A 16,714-nucleotide genomic window follows, 5' to 3' on the forward strand; every position below is an offset into this window, starting at 1 on the left:
TCAGGTTCCTTTGTAGGAGCCTTGCGAACCCACGCACTTTCTTTTAACTGCTTACCTTTGTCATCTCCTATTTTGATACCACTTCGAAGCACTATGTTTATATTTGGGTCCTCTTCACGCGGCTCAGACCTCGTCATTTGTAGGTTCTGAGTTGGGAGAGGATGGAGTACTCCTTTATCGCGCAACCTTGCTATCAATGTAGGGCAGTCCTCCATCTCATGATCAGATTTGGTACAATATAAACATGATGCTCTTGTTGGATTCGTACAATCGCAGGCATAGTGCCCTGGCCCTCCGCAATTATAACAAATTACTTGTCCGCGACCCCTTCCTGGTCCCATTCCACCTCGACCTCGTCCATGCCCCTAAAATCTAGCACCCATCATCCCTGCATTTGGATCGAGGGCTCGCATTTCAGTCTGCACTCTATAGGCAGGAGTCTGATCCATCATCAGCTCGTAACTTCTGCAGGTGCGCTCATCATGGCCTACCGACCTGCAGAAATTACAAAACAATTGTTGGGATGTCTACGTATACTTCTGTAATAGGTGACAGTTATCTGTAGTGTGTTTTCCTCCTATCTGACAAATCGCACACCATAATGCAGGCGTCGCGCTCAGTCCTGCTTGTGCCTCTGGTCTTAATGGCATTGGCCCTCCTCTCACCAAGTAATTCGCAAAAACTGGACAATGGTCCTTGTCATGCCCCTGGCCTTTGCATTTTATGCACCATACCTCCTCGCGCACCTCTGGTTGAGTTGTCTTGTCCTGTTTCAAACTCTGCATTTCTAGACACAAATTTTGCAGTTGCACGTGGATTTGTTGGACTCCCAGACCAAGATCTTGTATTGGGGTCTCATGCAGTCTCATCGCAATCTCCAAAGCTTCGGCCTGGGTGGATAGCTTCTACTGTGACAGCGTTGTCCTTAAATGCAGTGTTAGTGATGCTACAAACCATGCGCGGTGTTGTCCATCCGTCAAGGTCATGTTGGCTTTGCGAATCATACTCTTTAGTCTCTGGTCCAGATCCCATGGGGTCTCGCCTAGAAGCATCACGATTTCCTTAAACCCAATAATCGATTGTGTCTCTGATTTTGGCTTGCTAAATTCCCTGTTTAGCGCAGCTTGGATATCTATGATCCCCACATTTGGATGGTTATTAGAATGCTTAATGTACCATGTTAGTGTGCGATCCTGCAACATGCTTACCAACATATCCTTCTTTATATTGTCATCCACGACTCCTTGTGCTTCCCATACAGCCTTTACTACGGACCAAAAATGGTCCAGATCTTCGTTCCCTACTCCTCTGAATACCGGCAATTTTATTATGCTTGCCATACTGAACTGTGGTGGTGGCAGAGGTGGTGTGGGCGGAAATGGGGGTGCTGATGGTGAAACCGGTGGTGGTGTAGGTGGGGGTGGTATGCGCGGAATTCGCTGCCTTATCAAACTAATCGCACTTCTCAAAGAAACTTTCGCAAGCTCCTCCTCACTTTCCCACCGCGGCGAAATAAAAGGACTATTTTTTATCTCTGCGCTACCTTCGTTTCTATAGATCCTCTCACTTCGTGTAGTCCCAAACATCAATTTATTCGCATAACCCACTTTTCACACAATAGCATTTTAATCCAAGTGTTCAACGATTTAATGTACTTACCTCGCGGTCCCTTGAGGAAGCGTCGTTCTGCCCCATTGTAGCTGACGGTCATATCTACCATGAACTCGGTGGTAAATCTTCCTATAATTCGATTGAGCCAATGGTCCACAACGCGCATGATCTTATCTTCTGCACTTCTAGTCTGCGCACCAATTCTGGAGTCCACACAATCAGTTTGTCAAGCCTACACCTTCCTTGACTGTCTGCTAGCTTCGCGATCCACTCGTACAGCTCAGAGGGGAAGGATGCAAAGAAAATTTTGTGGATTTCCATATATAAGTAGCGTTCTAACCACTGTTCCTTTGATACTCGCGGATTCCTATTTTCCTACGCCACGAACTCGTGAATCTTTCTGTCCAACCACCCTTCAATTTCTTTCTTTGTTGGATTCCAGTGACACGACATCAAACATCCCTTATGCAGATCCCGGTCCTGGCAATGGAACCATTTTTTGGCTTGTTGGGGCCTGACCCAGGTTCAAAGGTGATTTAGCCAAACAAATCTCGGTACTACTGGCCCTTTCGGCAACAGTCCGTGGAGCGCGGGCTTAGGTCTCACATGAAGTAGTATGGGAGGGTGCTAGAACCAAGTTTCCGCACCCTGGAGATGTCTGATGGTTTCAAGTGGTCTGCGGTTTGACCTTGTGCACATGTCGCTACGCGCACTTACCCGTACCTTGCATCCTGAGAGGTTGCCTTCGCGTAGCCCTACTCGAGGGCCGAACAGTGTTATTACCCAAATCCTTACTAGTAACCCTATATTCGTTGATTAACTTAGCTTATTTATATGCTTTCAGTTATACTTAACAATATTCACAATTCATACAAGTGTGCATAGTAAATAAATAGTACAATTGCAAATGAGATCAAACATGTAATAACTCAGAATAGATGCACAAAATTTGTAACAAAACCTTTCTATATTAATCTTTTTCTCCGGTTACAGACTCAACTCTACCCTGCGCACTCAGCTGCAGGGGTCTGCGCACTCAGTTGCGGACTCTACTAGGCCTCTCCGCACTCAGCCGCAGAGCCTCTTCCTACTATTACGACCCAAGACACACTTTGATTCTTCTTCTATGTTATCTTATTCTATCCATTAGATTCTATCTTCATCCCCTCTTTACAGCTTAGAGCCTCGCTCTATTTATACAATCCCATGGTCTGCGAACCATGGGTAGGCCGAAATTACATTCAAACTTAGGGCGGACAGCCCTATGACTCTAACATACATTCCACGCCCGCAATTCGCGGGGCTTTACAATAATATTACTCAAAACTTGGGCTTTGAGCCCCAAAACATGCTATGGAGGGATTCCATGCCCAACATCATACCTATGGAGTGGAAGCCGTAATGCCTATGGAATACACCGTGCTTAGTCTGTGCATAGCAGGGCTCACACGTATGATGCATAGCGGAGCCCTGGAAGAGAGGCTCGCGCAGCTGGATGAGCTCGAAGAAGAATGATTTTTGGCAGGATTTCACCAGCAGGTCCAAAAGCAACGTGAAAAGGCATGGCATGACCGACACATCAAGCTGCGCACATTCAAGGTAAACGATCTGGTTTTGTTGTATGATAGTAAGTTTGATAAATTCCCAGAAAGTTCAGGATGCACTAGTTAGGGCCATATATTATTAAGGAGATTACCGACGGAGGCACGGTACATCTAATCAAGTTAAATGGAGAACCCTTCCCAAGAAAGGCGAATGGCAATCGCTTTAAGCCATACACTGGCGATCCGACGATGTGACTATATGGAAGTAGCACAGTCTTAGCTTCTCCAGGCAGTTGAAAGGAGGCACGGGACTATAAACTACACTGCTTGGGAGTTGCGTGATGTCAGGACTGCGCGAAGCAGCGAAGTGTCACAGGGTCCGCGACAGCGCAAAGACAACTACATTGGCGCGCAGGTCTGCCGGAAAGTGACCGTTAAAATCACTATTCACGATTTGATGGTTGGTTTTAGGCCAAATGGAGCGGGTAGTAGGCATTTAAGGTAGACTTTATGGGTTAGATTCTTGGAAATCTGCTGCCAATCTAGCGTTAATGGGCCAAATGTGGGGGGAACAGTAAAATTCAAATTCAAAAGGCCCTATAAATTACAAGTGGTTGTCCAGCGAAAAACACTTGTCGTTTTGAGAACTGAGTTGTTGCACTATCAAGTGTATATGGACCTTTCGAACTTTGAGGCTTTGAGAGCAAGTTCAGTGTTTGAAACATTTCCAAAGGAGACGCAGGACCTTCTAACTAGACTGATGTCGACACCCACGGAAGCCACGCAGGAAATTGTGGAAGTAGAAGCCCCAGAGAGCGTTGTAGCGATAGTTGAGGTTCCTAAATCACCTAGAACACCCCAACCTAAGAAGGATAAGCAGACCATGATCCTGGTGCGTGTCTCACCACGAAACCCACAGAGGACTAAACTCACCTTGCAAGAAAAGGGGAAGTCCATTAATCTAGAGGCCGAAGAGGAGGAAGAATTTGAAGAGATCCTGGTGGATGAGGAGGATGTAGAGATGGAAGTTGAAACACAGGGTGCAGACCCTATTACCTGGTTACTTGAATATGTTCCTCCCGCACAAGGGTAAATCCAAGGTGTCGAAGGACATAAATGAGAGCAAGAGCTCTTTGCAAACTCCGCTGCTCCCAGACGATATTATTTTTGAGGGACCGCACTTGATGCGGGTTCTTGTGTTGAATTTTGAGGATTGGGACCTCGCAGACCACGAGAAGTTCCCGCATTTAGTGACTGAGAAGCTAATGCACTAGAAGATGAACGTGATGGCTAAAATGATTGAATTGGAGCCATGCAAATGGCTTAGAGGTGTAAAGAAACACGGGTTGTTAAACCTGCTCAGGGTGCCGCATTACCATCACACCCCAGTGACCGTCTTCATCATCAGGAAGTTGCTCTACTTGGTGCATGATGGGTGCTTGTGGCTAAAGGAGCCCATCCCCATCACAGATCATTTGATTCACCAGATTACACAGCTACCTTACTCAGGAGAGGATCCAACGAACATTTCAGAGGGAAAAGGTGGCGAGTTGGCCCTCGCAAAAGTAATGAACAAAAAGTTTAAGTTGGAGAATAAGAAGTGAGGGTATGCCATCTCCAGCACTAACAACCCTATAGTCAAGGTCGTGACACAAATATTGGCAGGGAAGGTGATGCGGAAGTGCCGTGCAGATGAGGTGCCCTCGCCCTTGGTTGCACTAGCAGCCCAATGTGCAAAAGGAGTCTAGTTCAACTGGGTGAACTATCTATGCAGCGAGTTCCTTGCGAACTGTCACGAGGCACAGGAGCAGGGAAAAACGTTTCACTACGCGTGGCTCCTGTTGTCGATAGTATTGGTGACATGGGAGCTGCCCGAAGATAGTCAATTCCCTTCGGTCGTGCCAAACCTTCCAGAGGCAGCGAAGTACGCTTCCCTGTGGCAATCAAGGAAGCGCAGTTTATTAGAGAAAGTAAGATTTTCTTGGTGCTAATGGAGATGAATATCCAGATGGGGATCAATCGCAAGTTGTAGTTATCGCCCACAGTTTATGCCAGTTTACAGATCTTTGCAGAGTTCAAAGCAGATTTCCACCATGTCTTCATCAGGGCGCGGAAGAACCCTACGAAGACGTGGCATGATTTACCATACCTGGCGACCGACAATGTGATATTCGCAATCCTTGAGTCTTGGTCGTTGGAGTGACGCACTCCAACTGGCTTCGCAGTGGACACGGACAAGTCCATCGCGCAACGTAAGAAGGAAGAGACAAAGCTTCGAATGGCGCAGCTAGCAGAAAAGTGCAGAAAAGAGAAAGCAACGGCTAAGGCCCAAGTAGTGCACGACGCTGCGAAGCTAGTAGAACAATAGAAAACAGGAGAAGAAGAGCGTGAAGGACAAAAGTCACCTTCGCCCGAACTAGAGACAGACACAAAACAAGGTGGTGCGGACCCGTAGATGACTTCCACCTAGCTCAAGCATCCGCGGCCACGAGAGAAGACAGTGCCACGAAAGAAAACAAAGGCATCGAAGACATCTTTTAACCCAATCACCCTCACTAAGGGGGATTTGCATGATATCGGCGAAATGGTGAAGGATGTCACCGCGGAGGCCCTCCAACAATTTGAAGAACAATAACAGCTAGCATTCGGTGCCCAAGGGAAGTTTTGGGGCTAAGAGCCCATATTTTGGTCCAATTGTGTAATCTAAATGTAAAGACTCCGCATTTTGTGGGCACGGAGCGCGTAGATGTTAAAGAGTCATAGGGTTGTCCGCCCTTATTTTGATAATGTAATGTCAGTTGTAGAAGATCTACCCATGGTCCGCGGACCATGGGATTGTATAAATAGAGTGAAGCTCTAAGTAGTAAAAGACACAAACTAATTACGAATGAAGATATGATGTATGAAAGATAGCTCTGAAGTAGAAGTTAAGTTTTGGGTCGTGGCATAGGAAGAGGCTCTGCAACTGAGTGCGCAGAGGCTTAGAAGTCTGCAGCTGAGTGCACAGACCCCTGCAGCTGAGTGTGCAGACCCCTGCAGCTGAGTGCACAGACCCCTGCAGCTGAGTGTGCAGACCCCTGCAGCTGAGTGCACAGACCCCTGCAGCTGAGTGTGCAGACCCCTGCAGCTGAGTGCACAGACCCCTGCAGCTGAGTGTGCAGACCCCTGCAGCTGAGTGCGCAGGGTGAGTCGGGTCTGTAATCGTCTGGAATTATCAATAAAGAGAAGTATTCTATAAATTTTGCTTCTTTATTTCCTATTTATGCATATGTTATATTGGGTATGAATTCCACTTCTGATGCTTATATGATGCACAAATGTGTATAATTGTATTGATTAAGTGAACACAAGTAAGAACATCTGTTTATGCAAAGCTAACTAAGATCTGTTAATAAGATAAGTAAGATACTTAGCATAGTTGGGAAAATATCACAGTTCGTTGCCCTAGCAGTGCGAAAGCACTTCAGCCCCTGGTTAGGGATGCGCGGAAGCTGATTGTAACAGTTCGCCAAGGTACTTAAGGGTAGAGAAGAGGGATAAGAAACTTGCGCGAAGACAGTATAGTTGGAATTAACTAACATCACAACCATCTCAAGGGTGCAGAAACTTGGTTCCAGCATCCCCCCATATTGCTTTGGGTGAGGCTTTAGTCCGCACTCCGCAAGCTGATGCTGAAAGAGCCAATAGTGTAGGGATTTGTTTGGCTAACTAACGTTGAACCTGGGTTAGGCCCCCTCAAGCCAACATCTCACTAGAACCCTGATATTTCTAACTTTTCTAAATCTTCTCTCTGGTCCCATTACTGGGTCTACGATTCGTGTCATATCGGGGTCTTACCATCCTGTTGTTAGTCACCACTTAGTCGTTAAGTCTTCTAGCGTTGTAGTCTCTTGGTTTGTTTGCAGGCCTTATGCCCATATGGCTCCTCATCAACGACTACCTAAACACAAGGGTGGCGCACCTGGGGCATCCTCTTCATGACATAGGCGTCTATTCAAGTGGCTAATTTTTTCGACTTGGCTCCTCTCAAGATCAAAAAGGAAATTTTACACTTGGAAGCCAAGGAGTTTGGGGATTGCAAATACTATTTTGATTCAAAGATTGTAGGCAACAACCTCAAGTGGGTTGTCGATTTGGGGAAGCATAGGAGGAGAAGACTACACTTCCTTCATTCTATCACCTTGCACTAACAATTGGAAACACCTTTTAGTGTGGTAATTTGCGACAATCAGGTGGACATCTGCAAGCTCTTTGCAGGCCAGGAGGAGATCAAGAGAATCCTAAGGGACATCAAGTATAATTTGGATGATATTGTGGTTAGATTGAATCGAGTGGAACATTTTGTGGTCTCAGACTCAGAGACTGAATCCAATGACCAACAGGAGGAGGCTACAGTCATCAATGCTCCAGTTCATAACACTGTTCACACGAACTCTTCTCCTCATTCGTCAATCATCATTTTGGACTAATAAGTCCACCATGCTATATGTACTAGTCTTTCCTGTTGGAGGGAACTTGTTTTTTTATAACCAATCTCATGTTTGTTTTGTCAGTATTGCTAGTGGTTCATGGTTGTATTCTACATTACTTCAATTATGGCATTTAACATGGCTCTGCGAGAGCCTTAATGTAATTGGAGGTTCTTAGTAGACTATGTCGTAGTTCCCAGCCTTCATGCATTTCAGTGGGGTAGTCCCATTTTACAAATTTTACTACCGATAATTGATGTTGTGTCTATGTTTATTTTAAAAAGCAAGCATGATCCTCTAGGTTAATATTTTGCTAGTAAAAAAAAATTCCCTATATAACATCTTTTACTATCAATAAAAATCACTCAAAAAAATTTAAGTGATTAATGATTTACAATTTCTACCCAATAAAAACTACACAAAAATTATTATGACCATTACTTACTTTTACTTTCTGTACATTCTAATGATTTACAATTTCTACCCAATAAAAACTACACAAAAATTATTATGACCATTACTTACTTTTACTTTGTGTACATGCATGCACCTACTTACTATGCTATAGCTCCCTACCTATTCACTACCACTTCTTGATGCAACTTTGCATTATTGCTACTACAACTCTACATTTATTTTTGCTATAGCTCTAGAAGCTACCAAGCATATGACACATGACACATTTGCTTAAATAAATAATAATTCCAAACTATTCATTAATAAATATTGAAAAAAATAAAAATAAAATAACTAAATACCCGCACCATTCCCGATATCTAATATAAAGCATTATTCCTTCTGCCACATTGACATCATAGTTCATTGGCTCAAATAGCCATTTTCCTTCATATATAGACATTATTCCCTTCTCCCACATCGTTGGCATGGGCCAACTAACCCTTTCCCTAAATTTAGCTGTGCGCCATACTTACCGTGTGTAGCAATTTTGGACATGCTCCCCAAGGAAATATGTAAGAAAGGTTGTTGAAAACCAGAAACTACGCAATCAACTGCAAGTCAAATTCCGCCTGTATGCGGTAATACGCTGATATAAATACAGTAGGTGTGTATCAATCTTGTATATTTATATTTCTTTCGGGAATCTCTGAAAGAAGCCTGACCAGTGAACGTGAAACGTGCTCTGTTTCAACAAACAGTGGGCCGAGCAAACCGCATTAATTTCATTCGCCCTTTTCATTAAACTGCCATGAATGATCAGGCAAAGCATCAGCGGCCCAAACCTAACCCCCTTGTGGAACCGACTGAAGGTTGAATCGGATGATTAATTTTTTGCACAGTTCTGGACCTCGAGCATTAAGAAACGACAAATTTTTGGGAAGAATTCATCACTAAACGACAATTGAGAAGACAAAAATAAAGAGTCCCTTTTCGAAAAAGTGTAGGTAGGGTTTAGGAAGGTAAGTGGGGTTTGTTACAGAACCCCGACACACTTAAATGTAAGCACAGTAGAAACACCTACAATCCTCTGTAACATCTGGAATCTTTAATAACCACATTAAATGCCGTTACTGGCCCTAGCAGTGGAACTCGTGGTTGTCACGGCCAGCGATGATACGATGTTACTTCCTGACTTTAAGGATTATTTTCCGTTGTTGAGCTTTGTGCTGCTACTTATCTTTCTGTCTGCTCAGTCCAGTTTCCTGCTCGCAGAGGTCAGGGTATCGAATCACGCTGCTTGCAAGCTTGCTTTTTTCCTCAGAAACGCCAGGGCTGCACAATGTGGATTAAAGGGAAAGTGTATAAGCCAGTGGAGGAAGTGGATCTTAGCGACCAAAGCGAAGAGATTTACCTTATCAATGATGTTCTTGGTGCGGTTTTTTTCCCCAATTATTTCAACAAAATGTTGCAAAAAATGCACTTATTTTTTTTTTTTTTTTTTGTCGGAACTCGTTACAGTGAAATTTAAACTCTCTTCGTTTGTCAGAACTCCATGAATTGAAAATTTTTAATTTCAGTATTTTGGATTTTCAAATTTTGGCCATAAAGTTAATTTTGCAATTTAAGTAATGGAAATTACAGAGCACTTACAGGTTATTATGTATGGTTCGTAGCACAGATAGACTACGACAGATAATTTGGTGCCCCGTCACATACTCTGACAACGAGTCAACTGGAACGATATAATTTTTTCTTTTAATTTAAAAAGAGTTAATAACGTATATTAAGTTTTATGTTATTGGATTTAAATAATTTTAAATTTAACGATATAAAATTATATTTACAAAAGAATAAATTCTTCATAGTTGGATATTGGTAATCACTCAATAAAACGGGGAATGGGGATAACGGGTGGACAGGTTTAACTGATGTTATTCAAACAGGCATAGGTCAATTAAATGGTCTTACTATTGCACTCGGAGTTATGGATTTTCAGTTCATGGAAGGTAGTATGGGTTCTGTAGTAGGTGAGAAAATAACCCGTTTGATCGAGCGTGCTACTGTGGAATCTCTTCCATTAATTATGGTGTGTGCTTCCGGAGGAGTAAGTATGTAAGAAGGAAGTTTTAGTTTAATGCAAATGGCTAAAATAACTTCTGCATTATATATTCATCAGAAGGAGAAAAAGTTGTTATATATATCGATTTTGAAGTCACCGACAACTGGTGGAGTGACTGCTAGTTTTGACATGTTGGGAGATATTATTATTGTCGAACCTAAAGCGTACATTGCAGCTGCAAGTAAAAGAGTAATCAAACAGACATTAGGTCAGAAAGTGATTGAAGATTTTCAGGTGACTGAGCATTTATTTGGTCATGGTTTATTTGATCTGATCGTTCCACGTAATCTCTTAAAAGGTGTTCTGAGTGAACTATTTTGGTTTTACGTTTTACGGTCTTCCTTGTAAATAAAGAAAAAGAAAAAAATGAACGTGGAGTTTCCTTATCAGGAAAAAGGATCAAATCGAGTTCCTTGTAACGCAAGTGACAGTGACACAGTTTCTTATAGCTGGGAAGGAGAGAATTGCTTTTCACCGCCTTCTTATTAACAATTTATGATCCTCGAGCCTATACTAACAATCCATATAGCCAATTCTCCGCTTTATATATAAAAATATAGAATTTTAAATATTAAATATATTTTGATTGAGAATGCATTGTATTTTTTATAAGAGATTGTTTGGTTTTCCTACTTTATATATACAGCAGTGTACTCAAACAGTATTTTTGAACTACTTTGTGGTCATTAGTTAGATATAAATATAATTATCTTATCTTATTTTATCTATAGGATAGATTTTTAAATGATTAAATATTATTTTATTTAAAAATTAAAATTATATATATTATTAAAAAGAGATAGAGATAAGAATTTGGAGAGAATTAATTATTTATTTTATTAAAATAAATGGTTTTAGTTTAGAAAAGCCTCTATATTTCTTTTAAAGAAGCTTTATACATAGTTACTATTCTTATTTTTCAGGAGAAAAACTTAGTATTCATATTGTTTTTCTCCATCCTTTGAGGGTGAACAAGTTTCAACACTTTGGATAAATTATTCTAAATAATAATAGTTCGTTGATTGGCAATGGATGGTCTATTATCATTTTTTTATATAGTTGTTTACTAGCATGCTTGAGTTTATGTACAATTTCTTACATGAATATAGGATTTTATGTATAGATTTTTGTTTTGTTTTGTTTTTTTATTTTAAATGTATTTAAGAATAAGAATCCTCGTGTTGTCTTTTATTTATAGAGTTGATTTTGAAAAGTGACATTCTCATAGTCTAAAACTTGAACCCATTTAAAAAAATTTCAGTTTTTAAGAGCATTTTGTTTAAGAGATCTTAGATAATTTTAATTGATAATTTTAATTGCAAATATTGTAGTATACCTGTACAAACTCATAATCATAATTAATGCTAATACCTTTAAACACTTACAAATGCCAAAATGAAGGGGCATATTTGGAAACAGAAGTCAAACTAACATTTTAGTAGACATGGTGTTAATGAGATTGTTTAATTAGTTTAAAAGTGATAAAATTAAAAATTAAAGTTGTGAACTTGTTAATGGAAAATTAATCTTAAATTTTAAATATTTAAAAAAAATAATGTAAAAGTTAGTTTAGTAGACATCGTGTTTTTGAGATTGTTTAACTAGTTTAAAAGTGAAAATTTAAAGTTGTGAACTTGTTAATGGAAAATTAATTTTAAATTTTAAATATTTAAAAAAAATAATGTAAAAATGATTAGAATAAATGATATAAGATATTTTTAAAATTTTTGATAAAAGAATTTATGAAATTTTGGTTAGGCATTTTTGAAAAAAAATGGTCTGATTTTATAAGGTTTATTTATTTTATATAACAATAAAAATATTTTTTTCTTTTTTTTAATTTAAAATTAATTAAATATTTATAAAAATTATTTCAATAAAATCAAATAAAAACTTTAATCATAATTAAAATCCTTTTAAAACTTTAATAAAAAATAAAATCATTTTATTAACATTTAAAAAACTTTCTGATTTCACTAAATTGTAATATAATAAAACATTCCAAATATCTCAGGTCAAACTCCCACCATAAACACTTCACCATAAATTTGACAATAACTTGAAATGAACTTTTAAGATAATTAAAATTTTATTATTATCCATAAAAATGATCAATTAATTATTTTTTATATTAAAAATTAAAAAATATTTTTTAAATTACTGATTTAAAAAAAAAAAAAAAAAAAAAATTATACATTTAATTTTATTTTTTAAAAATAATACTTCTATTTACCTATTTTAATTTTTTTTAATTGTCAATTAAATTTAAACAAATTCTAACTAATTCTAATTCTAATTCAAATATCGATCAAAACCAAACTTAAATTTCATATTCTAGAAATATTGTATCACAAAATGTTATATATATAAAAATATTACTAATTCTAGATAAAATTACTAACACTCAATAATATATTCTATTCAATCACTAGTCTCAAGATAGGAATGCTATCTTAGACGTAGAGTAGTGTGGTTGAGAGATTCTCTCAACCACACACTAAACTAGGAGAAACTATATTCTAACTTATTCCTATTGTGTAGGAACAAACTCCTCAAATAGAAAATTACAACCATAGACAAGTAGGAATTAATTATTTCCAACTCCCCCCCTTAGTGACTACTTGTCATGATAGTCAAATCCACCACCATCAGGCGAATTGCCAAGATAAAATTACTGACACTCAATAATATATTCTATTCAATCACTAGTCTCAAGATAGGAATGCTATCTTAGACGTACAGTAGTGTGGTTGAGAGATTCTCTCAACCACACACTAAACTAGGAGAAACTATATTCTAGCTTATTCCTATTATGTAGGAACAAACTCCTCAAATAGAAAATTACAACCATAGACAAGTAGGAATTAATTATTTCCAACTATTCTATATTAAAAATATTTTAAACAATAAAAAATAACCAAACTTAAATTTCATATTCTAAAAATATTAGTCACACAAAATATTATATATAAAAAGAACATTACTAATTCTATGTTAAAAAAAATTAAACAATAAAATCACACCGATGTAAGAAAAATGTAAAATCGATGAATGGGAGAGTCCTCCAAGCAATCAATGAACCATGAATTGAGGTCCCTTACCACTGGTTCATTGAGGCCCCTTACCATCCATGAGTATAGTTCGCTTTCTTTATTATTTCCTTCGTGCCTGGAGTGATAAGTTACTTTTAAGGTATTTGATATCTTAGGAAGTTTGCACACAATATTTTAAATTTGCCATCAACAACCAATTGATCACCCACTTGCTCAAGTGACTTAAGTGTGAGGGTAAAGTGAAATAAAAGAGAATGGGTGAATAAACAAATATTTCATTAAATTGTCACGTGAAGTCATCTATTAATTATATAAAATATAGAATTATGGTTTTGAAAGCAATTTACCCAAAACATATTTTACAGTTTGTTTAATAATGGAATTGTTGGACTGTATCGAACAAAGTCACATCCCTCGTATAATGTGATGTCTGTAAACTTTTTTAACATGAATATTAATTATTTATTGTAATAAAAAAATTGTCATTTAACCCGAAACAACTGGCACAGTTTTCCAGAAGTTTCTACCAACATTTTATAAGAAAGAAAAATATTTTTATAAGATGAGAAAAGAAAAAGACAAGCCACAGACATGGCTACTGAAAGGCTGTCAGAGAGAAAACGTGCTACGATTCAAAAAACGATAAGGAAAGCTAATGGCTGTAACTTCAACCAAAATTACATAATGTGATGCGATTATTTCATTTCATTTGCCATTTCATTCAAGATTCACCAAACTGGCATGAATGATCAAGCAGAGCATTTAACGGCCCAATACCTAACTTGCTGTGAAACCGACCAAAGGTATGAAGAGGAAGATCAATTTTACTACAGTTCTTAAGCTGAGAATTTGAATTTTGACGAAAATTTGTAAAAATTTAGCTTTAACAGCGATTGAAAAGATAAAAGAACACAGAAATTCTAAATGACAGAGTCTCGTTAGGTTCTATTAAAGTAGTCGGGATTGTTGCAGAGGAGGACTGACACTTAAATGTAAGGAGAGTACAATCATTAGTCGTGGCTGAACTATTGAACGGCCTCCTTTAAGTTTAAAGCTGTTAGAAACGCTGTCTGTATACGTGACGGTTCTCGTGGCCGACAATAATGTCAATTACTTCATGAGGCAGAAAGATTCTGAAAAGAATTTTCTATAGGCTGCACATTGTTCTTTCTGATCGATCACTCGTGGCTGAACTGTTCGAACGGTCACATTAAATGCTGTTACGAACGCCCTGTGTACGCGATAATTCTCGTGGCCAGTAATAATGCAATATTACTTCATGAGGCAGAAAGATTCTGAAAAGAATTTTCTGTAGGCTGCACATCGTTCTTTCTGCTCGATACAGTTTTCCTGGTCGGCGAGGTCACGGTATCAAGTCACTTTTGGAAGCTTGCTTTTGTTCTACACAATTCTAAGGCTGCATTATGTGGAGAAATGGACGAGTGTATAAACCTGTGGAGGGCCTTGATCTTAGCGACAAAAGCGAAGAAATTTACATCCGTCGTGAAATATTCGGTGCGTTCTTTTTCTTCAAATTATCTCATCAAAACGTTGCAAAAATTGAATCACACTGAGCTTTATTTGTTAGAATTCTTTACTGATTCTATGCTTAAAACGTTGCAAAAATTTGAATCACACTGAGCTTTATTAGTTAGAATTCTTTACTGATTCTATGCTTTTACTTTTACTCTGTTTTTTAGCGTAAATTATATTTCCTTTTCGGATGATAAATTATATTTCCTTATCTCATCTTTACTGAAGCAAACTACCAGATAAGGTTCGCTCTTTTAAAATTCAGTATTTTGAACATTGCATAGCAGTTGACGCGTAGGTCGGGTGTTCGAAACTTAATTCAACAAGAGGTTGTTTGTTAAATTCTTAAATTTGTGAACACTTTCAGGATTCAGTGCATATCATTATAGGTGTAAGAACATTTAGCAGAATTTGGTTTTAATATTGGCGTAGATTTCCCCCATTGTTTGATCTGTTAAAGATTTAGGAATCTGCCATTATTTCCCCATTTTCAGGGGGATTGGCAAGGAGAGCCAGCCTGTGGTCATTTCCTACGTTAAATGCTAATATAGAGGTTTGTAGGATCCAGTAAACAATTAAGCTTTGGCTTCTCTAGATCTTGTTCTTAGCCTGGGTGGTTTCACCTGACAAATTTATAGAGAAGCAGCTTTACCCTTACATATATATCCACATACCCTTCCTATTAATTGCCTAGCTCTACATAAAATGTTTTTAGTATTAATATGCTTTGGGTTGAACTTCCAAATTTAGGCGGTAAAATATCCAATTTTATTTCGCGTTCATCATGTTATTAGAATACTAATATCAGGGAGAAAGATTTGAACTCGGTACTTCACTGGCAAAACCTTTTCTTTTTAATCTATTGTACAGAAGGGATAGAATTTAGATTATAATACCCACGAACTTTTTCTTGGAATAATGTCTTGCAATTCACGCATTAATGCAGAGAAAGGGACAAAATTTAAATTACACTACCCACTCTAATATTGGAGAGAAAGATTTGAACTTCCGCGCCTCTCTTTGTCAAAAAGCAAAACGTTTCCCTGCAGTAAAGTAATCCCCTGCAACACTCTGTGTTGCATAGAAAGGGTAAAAATTAGATTTAACAGATTTAATGGGATAAAGATTTAGATTAAACAAATTTAATTGGTCTGTTTCACAAAGCAGAGGTGGTTTAGGCATTATCCAGGAAAAACAAAACTATGTGACAAAGCAGAGATGGGTACTGATGTGAGAATTTTCCTCACGTATTAACGCTCAGGGTAATCGACTTTTCTCCAATTTTCATGTTTTCAAGCAATACGCTGTTATAGGTCGGAATTTTCCTTACGTATTAACGCTCAGGGTAATTGAATTTTCTCCAATTTTCATGTTTTCAAACAATACGCTGTTATAGTGACAGAAGGGCACTACGTTTTGCTGTGTATGTCTGTCTCAAATTTTACTGAGTTGCATATCTCAAACGGGAATGCTTGGTTGGTATAAGAACCATCTGGAATGATGCAACCTTGATGCTTGGAGAATACAGGCTCTGACACAACATGTGAATGAAACTTTATAACCGATTCTTCCGGTGAATCACGCGGTATTCGAAGGAAGCTATTTTTTCGGTGCTTTAGATTTTTTCTGGTTGCTTCCGTTCAAAAGAAAATTTGAAAAAAATCAACTTCAAGATGTTAAATTTGCATAATTCCAGTGTTTCATGATTTCCTAGGGCGATAGATTTATTTTTATATTAAAAATTTAATTAAAAAAATGAAAATCCTGATATTAAATTTCATCAAAAATGTTGTATTGTTAAATTTCTTATTAAAGAAAACACAGCCAAAATATTATATTATTAATCATTTCAATTCAATAGGTTAGTAATTTAATATTTATTTGTATAATTAATTAAATATTTATCTAATAAATAAATATGGATATTTTTTTGGAAAACAAAAATAATTTAATTGAATTTAAAAATATAAATTTCACTTTATTGAA

General features: G+C 38.0%; 1 protein-coding gene across 2 annotated transcripts in view; it reads left to right on the forward strand.

Moving 5' to 3' along the window:
• The first annotated feature begins 9,165 nt into the window (after positions 1–9,165).
• Positions 9,166–16,714, forward strand: part of LOC149162734 (fatty acid amide hydrolase-like) — a 346,996-nt gene continuing 339,447 nt past the window's right edge. The window contains exon 1 of one of the 2 annotated variants that reach the window (XM_089437357.1): positions 9,166–9,453. In XM_089437357.1, coding sequence (XP_089293483.1) covers positions 9,363–9,453 — 91 coding nt within the window. In that variant the 5' untranslated portion in view covers positions 9,166–9,362. Of the gene's footprint in view, positions 9,454–13,925; positions 14,711–16,714 lie in introns of those variants that run through there. The other variant, XM_089437358.1, reaches the window with a different exon arrangement.

Source organism: Pinus tabuliformis, chromosome 5_2 (genome assembly GCF_031772625.1).
Source record: "Pinus tabuliformis cultivar Carrire ecotype Pingquan chromosome 5_2, CPIR1, whole genome shotgun sequence".
NCBI lineage: Eukaryota > Viridiplantae > Streptophyta > Pinopsida > Pinales > Pinaceae > Pinus > Pinus tabuliformis.